This window comes from Elgaria multicarinata, chromosome 2, assembly GCF_023053635.1.
Source record: "Elgaria multicarinata webbii isolate HBS135686 ecotype San Diego chromosome 2, rElgMul1.1.pri, whole genome shotgun sequence".
Lineage (NCBI taxonomy): Eukaryota > Metazoa > Chordata > Lepidosauria > Squamata > Anguidae > Elgaria > Elgaria multicarinata.
This window is the reverse complement of record NC_086172.1, coordinates 125,176,629-125,195,243: the sequence shown is the minus strand read 5'-3', so window position 1 is coordinate 125,195,243 and position 18,615 is coordinate 125,176,629. Positions and strand designations below refer to the sequence as shown.

The 18,615-nt window shown below is 41.4% G+C and overlaps 1 protein-coding gene and 1 non-coding gene across 2 annotated transcripts in view; one reads left to right on the top strand and one right to left on the bottom strand.

Annotated features, from left to right (window-relative positions):
- The window catches only part of GALNT16 (polypeptide N-acetylgalactosaminyltransferase 16), a 164,684-nt gene that overhangs the window by 55,782 nt on the left and 90,287 nt on the right, over positions 1-18,615 (bottom strand). Inside the window, exons 2-3 of the mRNA XM_063117587.1 lie at positions 14,255-14,430; positions 4,670-4,768 (exon numbers count right to left, since the gene is read on the bottom strand). Coding sequence (XP_062973657.1) covers positions 4,670-4,768; positions 14,255-14,430 — 275 coding nt within the window. The remainder of the gene's footprint in view (positions 1-4,669; positions 4,769-14,254; positions 14,431-18,615) is intronic.
- On the top strand, positions 16,268-16,342 carry TRNAA-GGC (transfer RNA alanine (anticodon GGC)). Its single transcript has one exon. It is a non-coding gene; the product is annotated as a tRNA-Ala (tRNA).

Below are 18,615 nucleotides of genomic sequence, written 5' to 3'. Positions count from 1 at the left end.
TACATTATCACCTTCTGCTTGCCTGATTTTCCTGCAGTCCTGTGCAAACTTGCACATAGCCAACACTTGGAAATGAGCAGTCCTTTTCATACTTCATCTACCCCACAGCACTTTGCAGTAATTGCTTAGTAGTAGGGGCATTGGCTGTGTAGGTGAATGCGGCAGCAATTATACTCACAGTAATAATTCATGCCCAGCCTAGTGCATTCAGATCCATTTTATTGAGATACATGGCTTACTTCAAGCACCTTGAAAACAGTGCCGTTTAAAAAAAAACAATTCTACCAGAAAACCAAGAATAACAAGTGAACCTGAGCAGAACAGAACTTTCTGCCTATGCTGTCTCATAAGAACCCAAAGAATCGTAGAAGAGCCCTACACATACAGATTATAGATTCCTTCAAAGATGCACCATATAGTGGTGTGGGGGAAAGCCTGATTGTGAAAATTGCCCCCACATGGACAATTTACCATGTCAGAAGCAAATTTGCCACATGAAACGTGAGACAGTAAGTCTTCTGCTAAGTGAGGGCTACAGTATATCATCTCAGTAGGCATGTTTGAATTTTCTCTCTGTATTACCTAAAATAGCACAGTTGCTACCATTTTGTAATTGTTTCCACAATACTCCCACTAGCATGCAATGTATACAGCTACCCATATGATTAGGATGTATCTAGCAGCTGTTGCTAGAGTAATACATAGCCATACAATCCAGCCATGCAGGTGGAAGTTGAATACATTGCCAGAAGCATTATGGGAGAACTCATGGGATAGTAAAAATCATACAGCTCCAAAAATGTATAAAACAGGCCACAGGTGCTTCTGTGTCGCTGTGGTCCTGCCATGCTTTCTCATAAGGATTTAATGTCTGTTCCTGTTCTTTGTTATCACTTTCTCAAGACTGGCTCATTCACTGGATAAATGGGACATTTCCCTTAGGCAACAGATGCGTTGTGAACACATCAACCTAGTTTGCACATTGTGGTGACAAATCATAGGTTATTTAACCCACAATTTGTGGGGATGTGCACCACCTGTGAGCCACTTCCGGTTTCTGTAAACAACCACCAATCGGCCTGATGGTTAGCCCATGTTTAGGGGCTAAACAACCCGGAGGTTATTATTATTATTATTATTTATTTATATAGCACCATCAATGTACATGGTGCTGTACAGAGTAAAACAGTAAATAGCAAGACCCTGCCGCATAGGCTTACAATCTAATAAAATCATAGTAAACAATAAGGAGGGGAAGAGAATGCTTAACCCATGCTTAGGGGCTAAACCACACAGGTCTGGGTGAGCATTTCATGCTGACAACTTCTGATCTTGCCAATCTGAGGCTGTTTACAGAAAATGGAAGCAGCTCACATGCAACATGTATCCAGTCAAAGGTCACTGTGATGTGTGAACAGCCTCTTCAAGTCTCGACTCTCAGCGTTTGGGTTGCCACTGCAATCCTATACCAACTCTGGCTCAGCTCGAACGTTATGCTCAAGGTCAAGTGCAACAATTCCTTTGATTCTAATAATGCAAAGTCTGGTAGATATATGATTTCATGGATGATTGCCTGCTAGTCCTCTACTTTACCCTTGACTCCCTTTATAAACTGCAGTATAGGCACAATTTATACATCATCATCATGAGGAAGGGCTTGGATTTATAATGACTCCCTTAGCCATAGAAGATAATCAGGGTTTAATAGCAGTCAGGATTCACAGAAGCTTAGTCCCAGAACCTGCTATTTTTAATGCTCTATTTGAGCTCTGGAAAGTTGAAAATGATGGACTGATTTGCAGCGTCATCACACAAGGGAAAATTGCATTTGCTTACCATCGCTTCTCCGCCCACGCGTTTGTCCCTCATAACTTCCTTTTTTGAAAGAGGAAGTAAACAATGTGCTCGTGGCCCAATCAGTGGGCCATTTTGATTACTCTGCTTTTCCTGCACACAGCAGGAGATAGTGGCAATTTCTGTCTTAAAAATAAATCGGACTTACTGGGGTCTTTTTTTGTGGCGCGAGGAAAGCTAGAAGGGACAGGAGGTATATGGGAGGCAGACAACATTGTCAGAGGGACCTGCAAAAATCCATGAGTGTCCAGTAACGAGCATGCAATAAAACGCTCATCTGATGGAGTTCTAAATGTATATGTAGAACACCTTTTAATTTAATTAATTTATTTATTTATTGCACTTATATCCCGCTCCCATAGCCAGGGCTCTCTGGGCGGTTTACAGAAATTCTAAAATTAAGATTAAAATGAGTAGACAAAATTTAAAATTTCTAAAACATAGAACATACACACATAAAGCATTAAAAACCATTAAAAAACTAAAACATGTGGGTAATTAAGATGGTTGTTAAGAACTGGTAATTTTTGCCAGTTCTTAACAACCAACCCTCATTCATGTCAGAGTAGGATTAGGGGAAAGAATCTCCAGAGTGGGCAAGAACTTTAATCTATTTGATCTCTAGCCAATTTCTACTTAGAATTAGAGATCTGAAATTAGAGCCCATTTCTAATTGGAATTTCTAGCCAGTTTTAGATATGTTATAAAACAATAAAGCAGTCATCGTAAAGATGGAAGTAAACTTCCAGGCAGACCTGAGGCCTGACACTTGTCCATTTAGAAATGGGACACTGGAGACAATACAGTTATATTAAGGGCTGTATGTCTCCTGCACTGAATTGTTCAAGCCAACCTTGTTAGGAACTAGGCAGTTCTTTCTCTGTGTGTGTGGGCTGTCAGTCCCCCTGCCTCCAGGGTTCTCTGTAATTTGAGGCCCAGTAAAGCAGCTGCCTCAAGTGGCAGATTTTGGATGTCATTCAAGCAAATGGCTGGTTGTTTAATTTGTTTGTTGTCGCTGCTCTTGGGCACAAAAATATCTTGCACCTGCCCTGTCCACCTAGCTACCTATTGCTCTTAACAAAAAAAAAGTATCCTTCCCAAGGGCAACCTCTCCAAGACCAATAGTTCCTTGCAATAGATTTGTTTCCACCAGTGCACCAAACCATCCTTGTACTTATGAAGCCCAGCTAGGTTGCACTTGAAAGAGCCTGTTATTTATTCACAAAGCAGTTTTCTGAAAGACCCTAAGACCTGGAGTGAGGAAAAATAGTTCCAATGAATAATGCATCCTTGCCAGAGGTACTCTCAGCTGCCTTCCAGCTGAGATGCTCCATCTCTCTCTCTGTCTTTCCACCTCTGTGTTCACAGAGAAAGCACTACCTTGACCTGATAGACTGCTTAACGGACAATTTGGACAAATTTTTAATATCTTAAAGGGAACAGAGGGCATTTTCTCAGGAAAAAACCAAAACAATAAATGCTATAACCACACCTTTCGGCCTAGAAAGAGATTGGAGAAAATGGAAGAAACATTTCTTTGCTGTAAAAAGAAAAACTGTAGCAGACAGGCTGTTAAGGGACATGCGTTAAAAATGGAGTCATGCTCCAGAAGTGCACTTAACACATTTTCATCGCACTTTCCCAAATCCTTGCCAAGGCTGAGGAGGTTGTTGCCTTGTGACGAATTCCCCATTCCCAGAACAGCTTTGCAACATCTTATTCCATTTCCACCCGCCACCACAAAAACAAGTCAATGAATGAACTCTTGATTGCTTAAACAAATAAACAGCACTTTGAAAACAAATATATGATCCACCTGAAGCATGAGAAAAGAAGCCAGACTGGCGGTTGAATCAGGGTCAGAACTGCTGGTAAAATTCTATGATAGCAATTTATTTATTTATTTATTACATTTCTATACCGCCCAATAGCCGAAGCTCTCTGGTATAAAATGGTATAAAGACTTACTTTATACCATTTTTATGCCACTTAATATCTGGGAAGGATCCAATGGTGTTTGCGCTATTAATACTGCACTAGTACAAATCAATGCTTGTCAAGTCCTTTTGAACTGGTTTCACTGCTTCCACCCAAACCTGTTTAAAATACAGTTCCCTGTTATGTCGTCCCAAATGGGGAACTGTAGTTTAATGTTGGTTAGCTAACCAGGATCTTGATTTTAAAATCCTGGTTATGAAGCTGACATTAACCACAATTCCTTATTTTGGACATAACAGGGAATTGTAGTTTAAACAGAGCAGGACTGAAACACCTAAGGTGGCAGTGAAGGGAGGAAATTATGGAAGAGGTGATGGGGAAAGCACACGGGCTCAACACTTGTTCCCAGCTTACTGAACAATGGTTTATTGAGCCAAGAATATTACATCTAATAAAGCCTATTGATTGGTCCATCCTCCAAGCTATATAGGTATATTCTTTTGCCTGAAGGGTGTCCCGTATTAAAAGGTTGGGCTCCAGGGCCTTGGAAGTTCAAAGAGCAAAGTGGCTTCTTAACTATGCAGTTTGGTTAACACCTAGAGAATCCTGGCTTGCTGTTGGGTCATTCAAGGTAGTTAACAATCCAGACTGCATGGATAATGAGCAATGGTGCTGAAAATGAGCCATGTTCAGACAACGCAATAACCCACCCTTCAGAAAAAGCATTGCATTCAGACAACATGATAACCAACCCTACAGAAAACATGCTGCGTTCAGACAATGCAATAACCCACAGTTCAATAACAACCCACACTGGGTGGGTTAGCATGTAGTGCAAACCTAGTCTCATTTATAAGCGCTAAAAAGCATGCCTTACCTTTTTACTGTGCGGAGCAAGGTGGAACGAGCTTCATTGTGAAAGGTGATGATGATGCTAGTCGCTGGCAGGTCTGCGCCAAAGTGCACAGAGGCACACCTGTAAAAAATAAGAGAAAGCGTTTTGATTGGATGGCGTGCATAGCTAAATGTCTGGGGAATTCACTAATAAAAGTAAAAGTCTCAGATCTGCTGCCAAGCTCACAAAATCTCATGCACGTATTTACCCAACAGCTGATAACTGTGAATTTTGGTACCCTGCCAATACCTTTCCCATACAGCTTCTTTTGTGTGAGCGTAATTCATCATACACTGGCAGTGCTGACAGCAGGGCTTAGCATTCATTGGGTTATAACTGCCAGTAAGAACAGTTAACAAGCATGTTGGTTTCAAATGTCATTAAGAAAAAGAAAAATGATACTGATCCACACTCTGAATCTGCAGCATGCTCTCTCCACGGGAGGAAGAGTGTGTGTGGGGAGGAGAGAAACAGGAGTAATCTATGCCCTATAAAATCAACTGGTCCTGTTGCTTCCTACATGGCTCCAGCAGGAGCTGATGAGATGGTCTGGCAGGCAGTATGGCTCAGCTGCAACTGAGGGTGGGGGCACTCTCTTACTAGTAGTAGCATCACATAGAGGTGCTGGAAACACAGAGCAGTTCTACATCAAAACCATTCAGGCCAACTGCACAACTACTGTTGTTATCATTGGCTAGCACCCGCATGGCTGGAACATTACTGGCCAATTAGCAGCCACATGCCTTCACAGTGCTGCTGACCTATGCCTCCAACTCTTCTACCAATAAGAACTTGGGTCTTCCACCTTGGTTGCCACAGTGATGGCAGCCATATACTCCTTGCCACACCACTGGTGGCAGCTGCTGCTGCTGCATAGGCTGCTGTCTGTTCCTGACCTTTAACCCTATGCTAGGCCTGCTCCCAGCCATTAAAAAATCCACAAGGAACTCCAGACTCTAGACCAGTCCACAGCTGGGGCTAAACAAAACAGGGGAGCTCTTTAGCAAACCTGTCTGTTTCCTGGGCATGAGCAACTGGAGGGAGTGAACCGGGTGAGCAGATGGGAGTTTTGTGTGAGAGATTAGCAAGGAAGATTGAGGGGGAGTCCAGGGAAATGGCAGTCATCTGGAAAGCCTGGCACCATGGGTACTGACTGAATTGTTCCAGTGACCTGCAGTCTATTTTAGGATGCTTTTAGGAAGTTTTTAGGAAGTTTTAAGAATCTATACTGTGTTTTGATTAATATTGTATGTATTTTATACTTGTTATTGTTCACTGCCTCGATCAGGATGGAGAGGCAAGTTAGAAATATATTATTATTATTATTATTATTATTATTATTATTATTATTATTAGGCATGATTGTCCTCCTGCCCATAATAATAATAATAATAATAATAATAATAATAATAATAATAATAATAATAATAATTAGGCATGATTGTCCTCCTGCCCACAGGCAGCATGAGCTACACCTGCAATGACTGTAAAGCTAGTAGCTTTGTTGGAAGAGAAAGTGAAAGGGCTCTAAAGGTGCTAAACCTATTTTGGGGATAGGGTTCAGCACCTTAGATAGCTCCTTTACGGGAGAAGGAGGCCTAAGCTAGACCTACAGTAAAGTCTGGGGGAGAGGAGGGGAGACCTCATGTTGTGAATAACGTGAGAGCTCGCCCTCGTTTACAAGCAAGGCGCAACGACCTCAAGAAGAGAGGCATCGTGCCCGCCATTTTTTTTAATTCTTAAAGGGCCGGCAGCGCACGAGCAGAAAGGTAAAGTTTTTTGTTTTTTTAAAAAATTGATTTCCCCGCTCCCCCCACCCTAGCCCCGATGGGCACAGTGCTCCTGGCTCCGCGTGAGTAATCGTGTGGAGCCAGCTCAAGATGCGGCAATGGGACACACCTTCCGCTGGTCCCGGGTTCAGCCCGGGACACCGGAAATAGCGGGCCCAAAGTGTAGGGCTGTATCCCGGATCATCCCTCCCTGATCCCGGGATTCCCTGTGCGTCATGTGGATGCACAGGGACGATCCCGGGGTTTGCCCTGGGATAAAGGCTGGTCTAGCTAAGGCCACAGCCTGTTATTTAGAGGAGAAGCAACCTGAGGAGAAGCAGATGTACAGTAGTGATTGGAGACTACCTATCGAGAGGGTTGGAGGCAGCTGTATGCATATTATCTTGGGATGGCTACCAAGACTCATCAAGTCAACTGACTACTGTCCTCTCCTGCTGATCCATGTGAGAACACATAATACATCCTGAGGAAACGTTGAATGGATCTCTGAAGACTATGAAATTCTGGATAGGACAATGAAGGGACTGGGAGCAAAAGTAGTGTTTTCGTAAATCCTTCCTGCTATATGCAATACTAGACAATTCAGCATTTGTTTAATATAATGTTTCCTTTTTTATGCTGTCTTTCCCTTTTTCTTATTTCATTTCTTTTCTGTTCCAGTTGAAAACTCTGTTAATATTTGTTACAAACAATAAATAAAAGAAGATGTCAAATGCCAAAATGCATTCATTATTTTAAGAAGCTGTGTCAAAGTTTAGCTTGGAGTGAACTTCTGCCAGTCCCCCCCACCCCTGCGCTTCAACAGAGGTTAAAGGTTTGTGAAGTTGGAGTGGGGTTAATTCTCATGACTCCACAATATATTTAGTCTTTCTTGTCATGCAGATTTCACATGCAGCCTTTGAACCTGCCGGAACTGTGCCAGAAGTGCCAGCATTCCGGAGTGTCATTTTTATGGAGAATATGAGACCCATTTTTATTAGTCATGAAAAATAAGTAAACGTTACAGAAATAAAACATTTTTTTTAAAAAAAAGACTGTAATTATATTATTATACATTGTAAAGACTGTACGGTCAGACTCCTCACAATTCAGAGGCGAGGCCAAGGGCTCTGAGGAGGGAGTTCCACTCAGCATAAACCCCAAATGATTCCACTCCACCAGAAAACCTTATGCCAGGAGCATCCCAAGAGTCAACTCCACCACCGCTAAGAAGGCTGCTCAAATCCTACAACAAATCCAAGATCCCCTTCTCCGAGCACAGTCAATAGTTGCAAAATCAAACAGGGGGCCCTTTAAACCTAGGAGGCTCCTTGGCGGCAGGGAGAAGAGCCGTTCACCTGTGTGAGGGGCAGAGGAACTGGGGAACAGCCAGCTGTCCTGAATGGGTGGCAGGCTATTGGGGGCTCACATGAACCACTCCATGTATCCACTGAATGTATGGAGGGGTTCTCAGGTCTGTGTAGGCATTTCAGTCTTTCAGTTTCTGTTTTAAATCTTACTGTGTTTGAAATCGTTGCACTGCTGATAGGTTTTAGTTTGGTTTTTATCTTTATTTTATATTGCACTTTTAAACTTTTATATTGTATTTCATCGTGCTGCATTTTATGGTTTTAATTGGGTTTTGGCCCTTGGGTGGTATAGAAATAGAATAAATAAATAAATGCAGGGGGTTGTATGTACAGTGTGGCCCCTTCTGTCAACCTTCAATAAGTTCCAATCCATAGTTGGAGCAATATCCAATCCTGCTCTGCCTCCAGCCTAAGGATGTGTAAGAATGATGTCTTTGTTCACAAATCATGCAAACATGTCCTGTTTGCAATCCTGAAAGTGAATGCAAGCTGGAGTAGTTTTTTCAAGAAATGTTCACAAATTCCGAATTTGCAATCATGTTTAAAAAATGTCCACTTTGAAATGTGTGTTTTTCCCCAAGGAAAATGCATTTTCACACTTCCATCAACGGGGTACACTTTTGAAAAACACACACAGAAATGTGCACTTTTCCTGTTTGAATGATCTGAAAACAAAAATGGGAGTGAGCCAAAACAAGTTTTGAAGTGATTTTTGGAGAATTGGGGCAAGCTCAAAAAGTGCTGGTTCTTCCCTCCCTACTCCAGCCAGATCTCCTCAGAAGTCCTGCTCCATCACGTGAATTCCTCCTTGGTGCTTGAACTCCTGCCTAATCTACAGATGGAACAGGTGATATATTCAGCCGTTGGAGAGAGGCAACTCTAAGGTGCTTGGTTCCTGTACTTTCCACCATTGCTGCTTGGCTAAAGAGCCAAGGATCAGAAAGATGGAAATGTCTTAGATGAGAGATATTTCGTCTGAAACCTGGGGCTGAAAGTTCCTGTCAAAACGGGCCACCTTTATAGAAAGGTCTTTGTTCAATTCATTTTAAATGAGGCATGAGTCCTGTTCTTTCATTTAAGCTCTTTTATTATTTACAAAAATAGAACATCTATATAAAAAGTAATATAAATATTAAAAGAATAAAAATGAATCAGCAGTAAATCCCAGGTCCTTCACTCTCTATTTAAAGTCTTAGTGGCTCAAAACTTCAGGACAAGCAATAGTAATTGCACTGATAGCAAATCAGAAGGAACTGTTGACTGATAAGGAACAATGCCGTTTCTTACTATACAAGTAACAGGGCACTTTCATAGCCTCAGAAGCCATTGTTGATCAAGAGGCCAAAAAGCTACTACTCACACCTTTACCCTCACATGACAGCACATCAATGGAGAAGAGCAATAACAAAGATAGGACAAAGAGAGTGCAGTTCTTTAAAAGGTACAAAGAGTAAACATTACACTTTTTTTAAGGCTCCCGACTGCTTCTAAATCCACCTTCTTGCTAAGGTTGTTCTGTGGGCAAGCTGTGATTTTTCCATTCCTATGGTTCATTTAACTCACTGAATGATACAATTTATTGGAGAGCAGAGTTGCATTTGGTGGCTCTACTTTTTTTTAAGCCTCTTTTTAAAAAACAAAAAACAAAAACAAATGATCCACAAATCAGTCAAACCTGGTGGACTGCCGCATAAATCAAATGTAGAAGCTACGTTCCACAATGCACATTTGATTTAAAAGTGACTCTTTCTCTTCTTCTCTCTTTATGCATTAACATTCAAACCAAAAGCTGTTCTTAGCACCACTTGTGAAAACATCGAAAGAAAGTGGGTGAAGGTATGCGAAGCAGAAAGGAGTGAGGAGTCCCAACACAAAGATCAGAGGTCCAATTTGTGGAGATGATCCAGTGAGAAAGAGCTCCAAAGTAATAAAAGCCAAGAGACTCTAGAACAGGGGATTTCTGACCCATGGTATGGGACAGGGGAAGACAGAGGGGGCCACTGTAAGTGGGTAGGGCTGTGGTAGGATGTATACATGGCCAATTAGGGCTACTTTTATCATTCCTTTTCACCAAGAGCTAGGAAAGATAACTGTTTTGTTCATGACTTGTTTGAACCATCTATTACTCTAACATTTATTACTATTGGTTTATGGCTATTACTAAACTGCGACTATTTTTTATCCCAATGTTCATTGCTATTGTTTTATGACTGCTCTAAGTGACAACTATTTTTTCCACGCTGCATTTTATTGCTGTGACGGTGGCCTATTACTGCCATTTCCAAGCATATAAAGAAGCCCTGAGTAGAAAAACTAGGATCAGGCACAAAGCGTTATTATGTATATTATTGCACTAATTCACATTTTCTTTTTCTGTGGGTTTTTTTTATTTTAAAATGCTATTCAGTCCACACAATATAGAGAAATTATAGACATTTTCTGTGTTATTTTCACACAGAACAGGGGCTTTCCTGTTCATTTCAGCACTGCAAAGAACAGTGGAACAGGCATTTCCATACAAAGCTGATATTGAGTAGCATGCATGGTGGCAAAGCTTGCTTGGTATTGGGTGCATCACATACTACTGGCCCACAGTTGCCCTGGTAGCTTGGTTTGTGACCCTAGTGTGCCTCTTGGACAAGATCTTTCACCAATTCCCTCTCCAAAGGGACCTGCTGTCTTGGGATGGGGGCAAGGTTGCCCATCTGGACCTTCACAGTCTCAGCATGACAGGATGGTTAATACAATTTTCAAACCCTTCTCAGAGGCCATCACAGAGGCACTTCAGGTAGCCCATAAGACATCCTATGGGACCAAAAGGAAGATGTTCTTAAAGACTGTGGATTGAGGCATATACCTGCCCTCTGATGGCTCTGCTCTGGTGGTCAGGAAGAAACTGAGCTAGAAGATAGGACCCACACTCCCCTTGAGTGTGCAATTGGATCCACCAAAACCCTAATCTGTAGAAAGGAGAGGGTTGTGGTTTTTTTAACTTTTGATTTGGGCATCAGCTCAGGGCCAGCATGTATTTGTGATTACAGTACCGAAAAGCACTCCAACTTTCTATCTAGCTAATAAATGGGTCTCCAGGTATTCTTTGGCAAGTCCTGAATCGTTGAAGTATTCATATCCTGTTCCTGGCTTACTGCGAGATAGACCTGCCAACTCAATTGCTTTGAACAGTAGCCTGCTGATAATAAAGCTAATCTACAGCCTTTGAGCCTTATCTACCACCCCATCTCTTTTGTATAATCTTATCTCTTGATGCGCTTAAATAACTGTGAACTGGTAAATGCTGAACTGCTTTCCACTAACGTCATTGTACAGCTTACAATTCGATGAAGATAGAAATGCCTTGAATTATCTGGGGATGGATGGGGGAAATATTCCGTTATTCAGCTATAATGTTCTTTTGCACAGCTGCCGGTCCAATCTTCAACAGTCCAGCCTTGCAGCAACTTATACGAAATTTTGAAATGGTGTAGAGATCGAGGCTTGTAGTTAGTTTCTGTTTGTGAATACATAATGGAGTGAAGACATGTGGGAAATTGCAGGCAGCTACACTGGATAAATGGAAGAATATAAACAGAGCACAATGGGGAGACTGACAATAGGCCGGTGTCTACAGGTTAAAAAAGGGCTATGAGCAATAGCTTTCAAACAGCAAGAATGAAGAACCAAATTGGTACTCATATTGCCCATTTCAGAAATTTCTCTCTTTGGGGGAAAATGCATGGTTTTTCAGGCATTTCTGATTTTCTTCTGTCATATAATGGCCTGTAACAAAATTTGTGGAAGAATAAACAAAAATCCATATTTAAAAAATCAATATCTGTGTGCAGCTTAGACACCTCACACAGCAATTGAACTGAAAATACAACAGCCCCATTCAGATTAACATATTTCAGCTTAATAAGCTGGTGTGCAGGCTATCATATCTAAATCTCCTCTTCCAAAGTGTCAAATGTAGTATGTTCTTTTAACTTTTTGATTTTGATTTTTGAGTATGTTCTTATATTACCACTTTGGCCATATTCAGAGCAAGCTTTTGCCTGCACATGCAGCCCCTTCATTCCTCCCTTTGTGAGGCAAGCAGTCAACTCAAGAAGTAACATTTATAACCATAGTTTCCTATTTCGTCTAAACCAGGAAATTAAGGTTGCCATCTGACAGAAGCCATTGTGCTAGTGGGAGGAGTTAACTGGATACCACCCAAAGGAATTTTAGGAGAAATTTACTCAACTGAGGTTTAAGAAGAAATAGGAAACAAATGAAGACAGAGAGAACCCCCTTACTTTGTCCCACAGATCTTCTAGTTTCAAGTGTGTGTATATCTGAAGGCAGGTGTTCAGGACAGAACACAGATGTTTCTGGTGAACTGCTCACCCTGCTGCACAATTGCATCCCAGGGTGATCTTAGAGGTAGTGTTGGAATCCCCCTAGCTTGTTCTGCTGGGGGACTAACATACTGTACATGCTGAGGCTTCCCTGTTGGGAGTGGATCAGGGCTTAGTGGCCTCCATAGCAACCATGGTTCTGTCTCAGTTGGTGTCTGGCCCTACCCATTCAGCAGGGCACACTCTGGAACTGGTTTTCTGTGCTGGGTGCATTGATGGTGATTTGGGTATGGAGGAACTTTCATAGTTTGGTTGTCATGGATGGAACACTTATCTAGCACGGTTTAGACTTACTAGGAGCAAAAAGACTCTGCATGGCTTTGGATCTTCGGTGCATTCCTGGATTCATTAACAAGTTACCTGGTTGCCACTGGCAACTAGAAATTGTCTCAGGCATTCAAGTGATGACCCAGAGCAATTCCCTGAGATGTAGCACATTCTCCAGCATATCCACGAGTACTTCCAGACTGATGGGGTCACAGCATTGCCCAATTGTTGCTATTCTGCTATAAGCTACATGAAGAATTGCAACTGAATTTCCATACTTTCCACACATGGTTATCTTTTCAGCGCCAAGTCAAGACTTTTCTCTTCTCCCGCGCACTTAGCAATATGTGATGAGCCTGGGCCTGTTTTTTTAGGCTCATCATTTTTTAAAGTTGTTATAGTGCTTTAAAATATGTGTACATTGTATGTTTTTCTGGTTTTTAATTTTTGTATATTGTTTTTAAGTGTCTTAATCTTATGTAAACCACCCAGAGAGCTTCGGCTATGGGGCAGTATACAAATGCAATAAATAAGGAAATAAATACATAATAGTGGGTGTGTCATAGCTGTTTGAGTGGTGAAGGGATAATTTACTGAAGCATGCCTTTAAAAAAATGCAATAAAAGGCTGCTATGCACCCATGACCATGATCTCCTATACATCCCTTTGTGCTCCTTTTAAGTTACATAAAAGTAAATATTAAAATGCCCCCAATATTCCCCCTTAAAATATTTTGTAACTTTACAACATCTGGGTCATATAACCTATATTTTCTAAGGTCTGAGATTGTGTGTGTGTGTGTGTGTGTGTGTGTGTGTGTGTGTGTGTAAGTAACTATCTATCTATCCATCCCCCACCCAAATTCAGGTATTTATCCATAGGCAGGAGACTAAAAGTGCTGTAGGCTAATAACTTTTGTAAACGTATTTGGAAGTCTGCAATATAACAAATACAATAGCAGGAAATACAGTAGCAAGAAATATACTAGCAATTGCCTCCGAGTACAAAATAAAATATCCATAGCCCCTAGTAGAAGTGTGACTTGGATGCAAGGTATCTCTGTTCTGTAACACATGTATAGCAACTGCATATATATTGCATTAAAGACTGATATTGTGAAACAGACTGTAAGCTGAAGGCAAAAGTGTAGGTTTACTGAACAGCCAAAAGTGGTATGGTGCAGTGAAGATGTTTGGCACCATCAGTGTTTTTTAAGCCAGAATGTATTTTGCTCACTAATATCACACCAATCCTCATGCACTGTCTGAATATTAACACATGTCACATTCTTTGAAAGACCATGCACCCCATTTTCTAGAGTCAACAAGTCCTGACTTCAGAAGGAGAGACCAGGTGCTACACTCCAGTATGGCAAAAATGGCAACCAGCACCGGAAAATGAGCATCTTTAATACAGCAGACAACTACAAGAACTAAAAATGATGTGACCACCAGGCTCAATCCAATTAAGCAATCATATTTCTAGGACTTGTTGAAGTTAAATAATTGTCTGCTTCTCATCTTATATCCTGAATTAACTATATTTGCACATTCAACAAAAGCATAGCTGGTTGGGGGAAGCTGGGAGTTGTAGTCTGTACTAAGGCTGTACTAAGTAAGGCTGTACTAAGGACAAAACAGCCTTCTTGGCTTTTACTTGGGAAGACCACTTTTTCTCTCTCACTTAACAAAGATGGGTCAAGGGCTGGCCAAGATAGCTTAACACAAGTTGATGGCTGTAGATTGCAATAGTCTGACTTGGTACCTGTAATGTCTGGTGTCTCGAATGGGCCGGTCACTGCTGAGTTTGTCGCTCTCCAACTGATTGAAAGCATGTTGCCGATAAGGGTCTTCTCCAGCCTTCAGCAGCTTTGAAGATACATATACTTTTTCATCAAAACCCCGTAAGCCATTTTTCTCTGGTTGTGGTGGCTTGGATGCCTAGAAAGAAAGAAGGCTAAGAGTTAGGCCTGTGTAGAAGAGGATTTAGTAGCCCAATCCTAAATACGGATATTACTCATAGATGTTCCATTGATTTCAGTGGCTTACTTTCCGGTAAGTATGCTCAAAATATTGCAGTCTTAGGGCATGTCTGCACCAGCTGAGATCATCCCTGTGCAAAATATTGCAGTCTTAGGGCATGTCTGCACCAGCTGAGATCATCCCTGTGCATCCAAATGACACACAGGGGACCCCGGGAGCAGGCACAGATGATCCCTTCATTTTCCTGGGATAATCCTTAGGTGTAGAAAGGGCCTTAGACTGAGGATATGTAATACTATTTAGAAAGTTCCATTTACGGGGGGAAATTATAAAAAGTATAAATATTTTAAATTCCATATAGAATAAATGATAAAAAGAGGGAAATATTAAGAAAAATGTAATTAATTTTTTTATTTATCTATTTATTAAATTTTTATACTGCCCAATAACCAAATAAATAAATAAATAAGAATTTCAAATATGATGACCAGTCAACAACTGATTAGCGTTATGGTTACCATATTTGCGTTCCCCAAATTTGTGGAGCATAACTTGCATATTATGAAAATATGTGCTAATTAAGAAAGTTGTTCTCTGATTTTATGTGGTAAAAATGACATTTTGAGTGCAATCCTATGCCTGTTTAGACAGAAAAAAGCCCTACAACTCACAGCATTCCCCAGCCAGCAGTATAGGATTGCACCCTTAGAAAGCACTTCTATGTTCCCTAGATAGAGTCACAGGAGCCATAGGATTGTTCAGCAAACCCACTCTGAGCCCATTGCTCTAACCTTGGAGGGCTTTTTCTGAAGTTGGAGACCCTCTCCAGGCTCTGCCTAACTACTGCTTTCCATGGTGGCTCCTTCTGACCTCCTAGAGTGGGGGGAGGGAAACAGGTGTGTTGTTGGTGTGCCAGTGGGTGGGGAGCCCTGGCCATGGGAAACATTTATTTGAGAGATGGCAATGGGAGGCATATAGGAAGGAATGAAGCATTCCACTATCAGAGCCCTCCAGCGGGAGCATAGGGTTACTTTCTTAAAAATGCAACTCATCTGCCCACAACGCTGTGGAGCAATTGCATGCAACTGAGCACTGGCTTTGGGCTGCAAGGGAATCTAAGGGGGCAACTGAACTAGAGTGACTTTTGCTATGACCTGAAGTGCATTTCACAGAGGCTATTGTTGGCTGGAAATCCAAACTACTTATTGACACAAAATGACCAAGTTGGACAGTTCATGGTAAGAACTTCCACTATAGCATTTTAAAGCATTTTCTAACAACCTTGGGGATTTAACTACACATGGTTGTTTGGGTATGATATTTGTCTTTTTAGAGAAATGCAGAAGGGTAGTGGAGGCTGTGAAGTTGATTGCAGTAGGGGAGCGGGGATGAATACTCTTCCATCAGGCTGCTTTTGTGGTGAAAATTGTTCCCCACCCGCAAGATCGCCCTATTTTTCCTGCATGGGTGAGAAGCAATAAATCACCCCTTTCCATGCTCCACCACCAGCACTGCTGCTTCAATCAACTTCATAGCCTCCCCTCAACTGCATCCCCCATCCAAAAATGAAAAAAGAAAGCCCCAATTGCTGGATAAAAATGTTGAACTATACTGCAGTGTTGTCATACACTACTTGGTTTTGGCCGTAGAAGGTCATTGTCAAGAGTCCACTAAGCTGATCAAAGAATCTGCACTGGGAAACATAGAGAGAAGGCTTTCCCCACAATTTACATTCCCATACAAATTTGATGGGGTGAACAGAAGAGCACATCCCCAGAATAGAAATGCAATTTGGGGAGGCCCCATAGCTCAGTGGTAGAGCACCTGCTTGGCATGCAGGAGGTCCCAGATTCGATCCCTGGCATCTCCACTTAGGGCTGGGAAAACTCCTGCCTGAAACGCTGGAGAGCCATGGCTGCCACTCAATGTCAGCGATACTGGGCTAGATGGACTGATGGTCTGACTCAGCTTAAAACAGTTTCTTGTGTTTTCCTTTGATTCACCCTGCCACTGCCTTGCCTGAACAATTCCTCCCTTTGTTGGTACAATAACCACTTTCTCCTCACCCTAGAATAGAATGATCTTGGTTGCTAGGATAAACGGTTAAGCGCATATAGAAAGTATGATTGATTCCACCGTCTTGAAAGCTTTTCCAGGAAGCATAGCTTCACCAAGATAAAGCAGAGTGCACAAATGAAGAAAAATATTTGTTAAAATGGCTGAAGAAAGCCATGTTTGAGCTTGTCATCAATAACTGTTCACACCCCCACGCAGAAGCGAGAGGGAGAAAGCGAATGCACGAAATGCTCCCCGGTGAACAGTGGAGAATGCATCCTATTTTGATTCACGGAACAACACAGAATACACATCTTTTCTTCCAGCTCTAACTATTCCGAAGTTTTCCCCCCCCTTTCTTTTTTGCTTTAACACATTTAAAATAGCCTATTTTCCAAATGGCTGTTGTACAATTGACTATTCAGTGAAGGATAATGCCAACATTTAAAAACTATCCATGGGAACGGGAGAGGACAAAAGACGTGAATAGCATACAGCATTTACATCCTCTAATATACTGACTGAAATTTTTGTGGGAGAAAATAGTGTAAGCAAAAATGTTTTGTCAAACAATAGGAGCTAGTGGCTTTTTATGTGGCATCCTGTCAGATTTGTGGTCAGACGGTTGCAGGTTAAGTAGAGCTGTAACCACCTTCTCCCAATGGAGTGTGCCATCCATATATTCACCTCCCCTTTTTTCTTTTCACACATATTGCTCATGGAGACACAACTCCTTCACATCTTAATTTATCAAATTTGTATTTTGCCCTTCTTCCAAGGAGCCCACAATAGTGTGTGTGTGTGTGTGTGTGTGTGTGAGAGAGAGAGAGAGAGAGAGACCGACCCCATTTTATCCTTGCAACAATGCTGTCAAATTGGTTAGACTAACAGACTGATCTCCCCATTTGATGTAAATAATTTTAGAAGAATTTATTTACAACTGATTTGGGGAAATTGGGTTGCCTTTCTACAGAACCGGCATTTCCATAGAAGTAGAAAAGAATGGGTTCAAAGGAGTGTTTGTCTTCTAGCCTTGCTGGTTTGCCTTTCTAAGAAGTGGCAGGCATTTTGTGATGGTATCTACAACATTTTCTCAAAAATTCCAGTGTGCCTATGGCCCAAATAAGCTAGAGACCCCTGGTTTCACTTTATGTTCATGAGCCTGCTCCCTGTCCCCTCGCCCTCTCCGAGTTGGAAACATTTACTTCCATCTTCAACGAACTGCAGTTCCCAGTCCAAAGTGGCAAATGAAGTAAGTCTTAACAATGGTTTATCCAAACAAGCCAGGACTATAAACTATGGTTTGATGTTGGCATGTTCAAATAAATTGACCACAATTTGTCCCAGTTTGAATATAGCAACAATCCACAGTTAGTGAAAACAGAACAAATGCTACCAATTTCCTCCTCACGGCCATACTAAACGAGGCATTAATTGGTGAATGCACTATCCTGAGAGTCATTCACATAGCACTAACCCAGAGTTCAGTGTTAAGTTTGAATGCAGCATCTAGAGGCTTTTCTACACAATGCGTTTATCATGCGCTTGTCATTTTCTACTCACAATTGTTTACAAGTTTGTTAGATGACATCATGACCTTCCTGTTTTGCTTCTGTGTCTAACAAGCACTTTCAGTGAGATTTTTTTAGAGCAGGGAAAATGCAGCATTTAATTGTGAAAGCGAAAGAAAACACTTTTTCACTTGTGTATTTGCACTGTTCTGCTACACCACAGTGCCACCTAGAAGGAAAGGAAACATTCTTCCTGTAGCGCTCAAATCTCTATTCTGCAATGAAACCTAAAGTAGGTAGAGCAATTAACAACCTTGTGTAGAAAAGTTCTAGCTCTGTGTGTGCCTCTTTCAGTGTCAAATCCTTAACGAAGAATGCTTAATACACAAAACGTCACACACAAATCTCCCAAACCTAGTGATAGAGAAAGTCATAATTTTTTAAAATAAAATAAAGTCCAGAATTTAAATTCAAATAATTGAAAGCAGATATCATCTGCTGTGCACAGCCATTACCTTCTGTTGAAATATGAAGATCTGTGGGGGCGGGAGTTGAATTATGGGCCACTTACATGTGG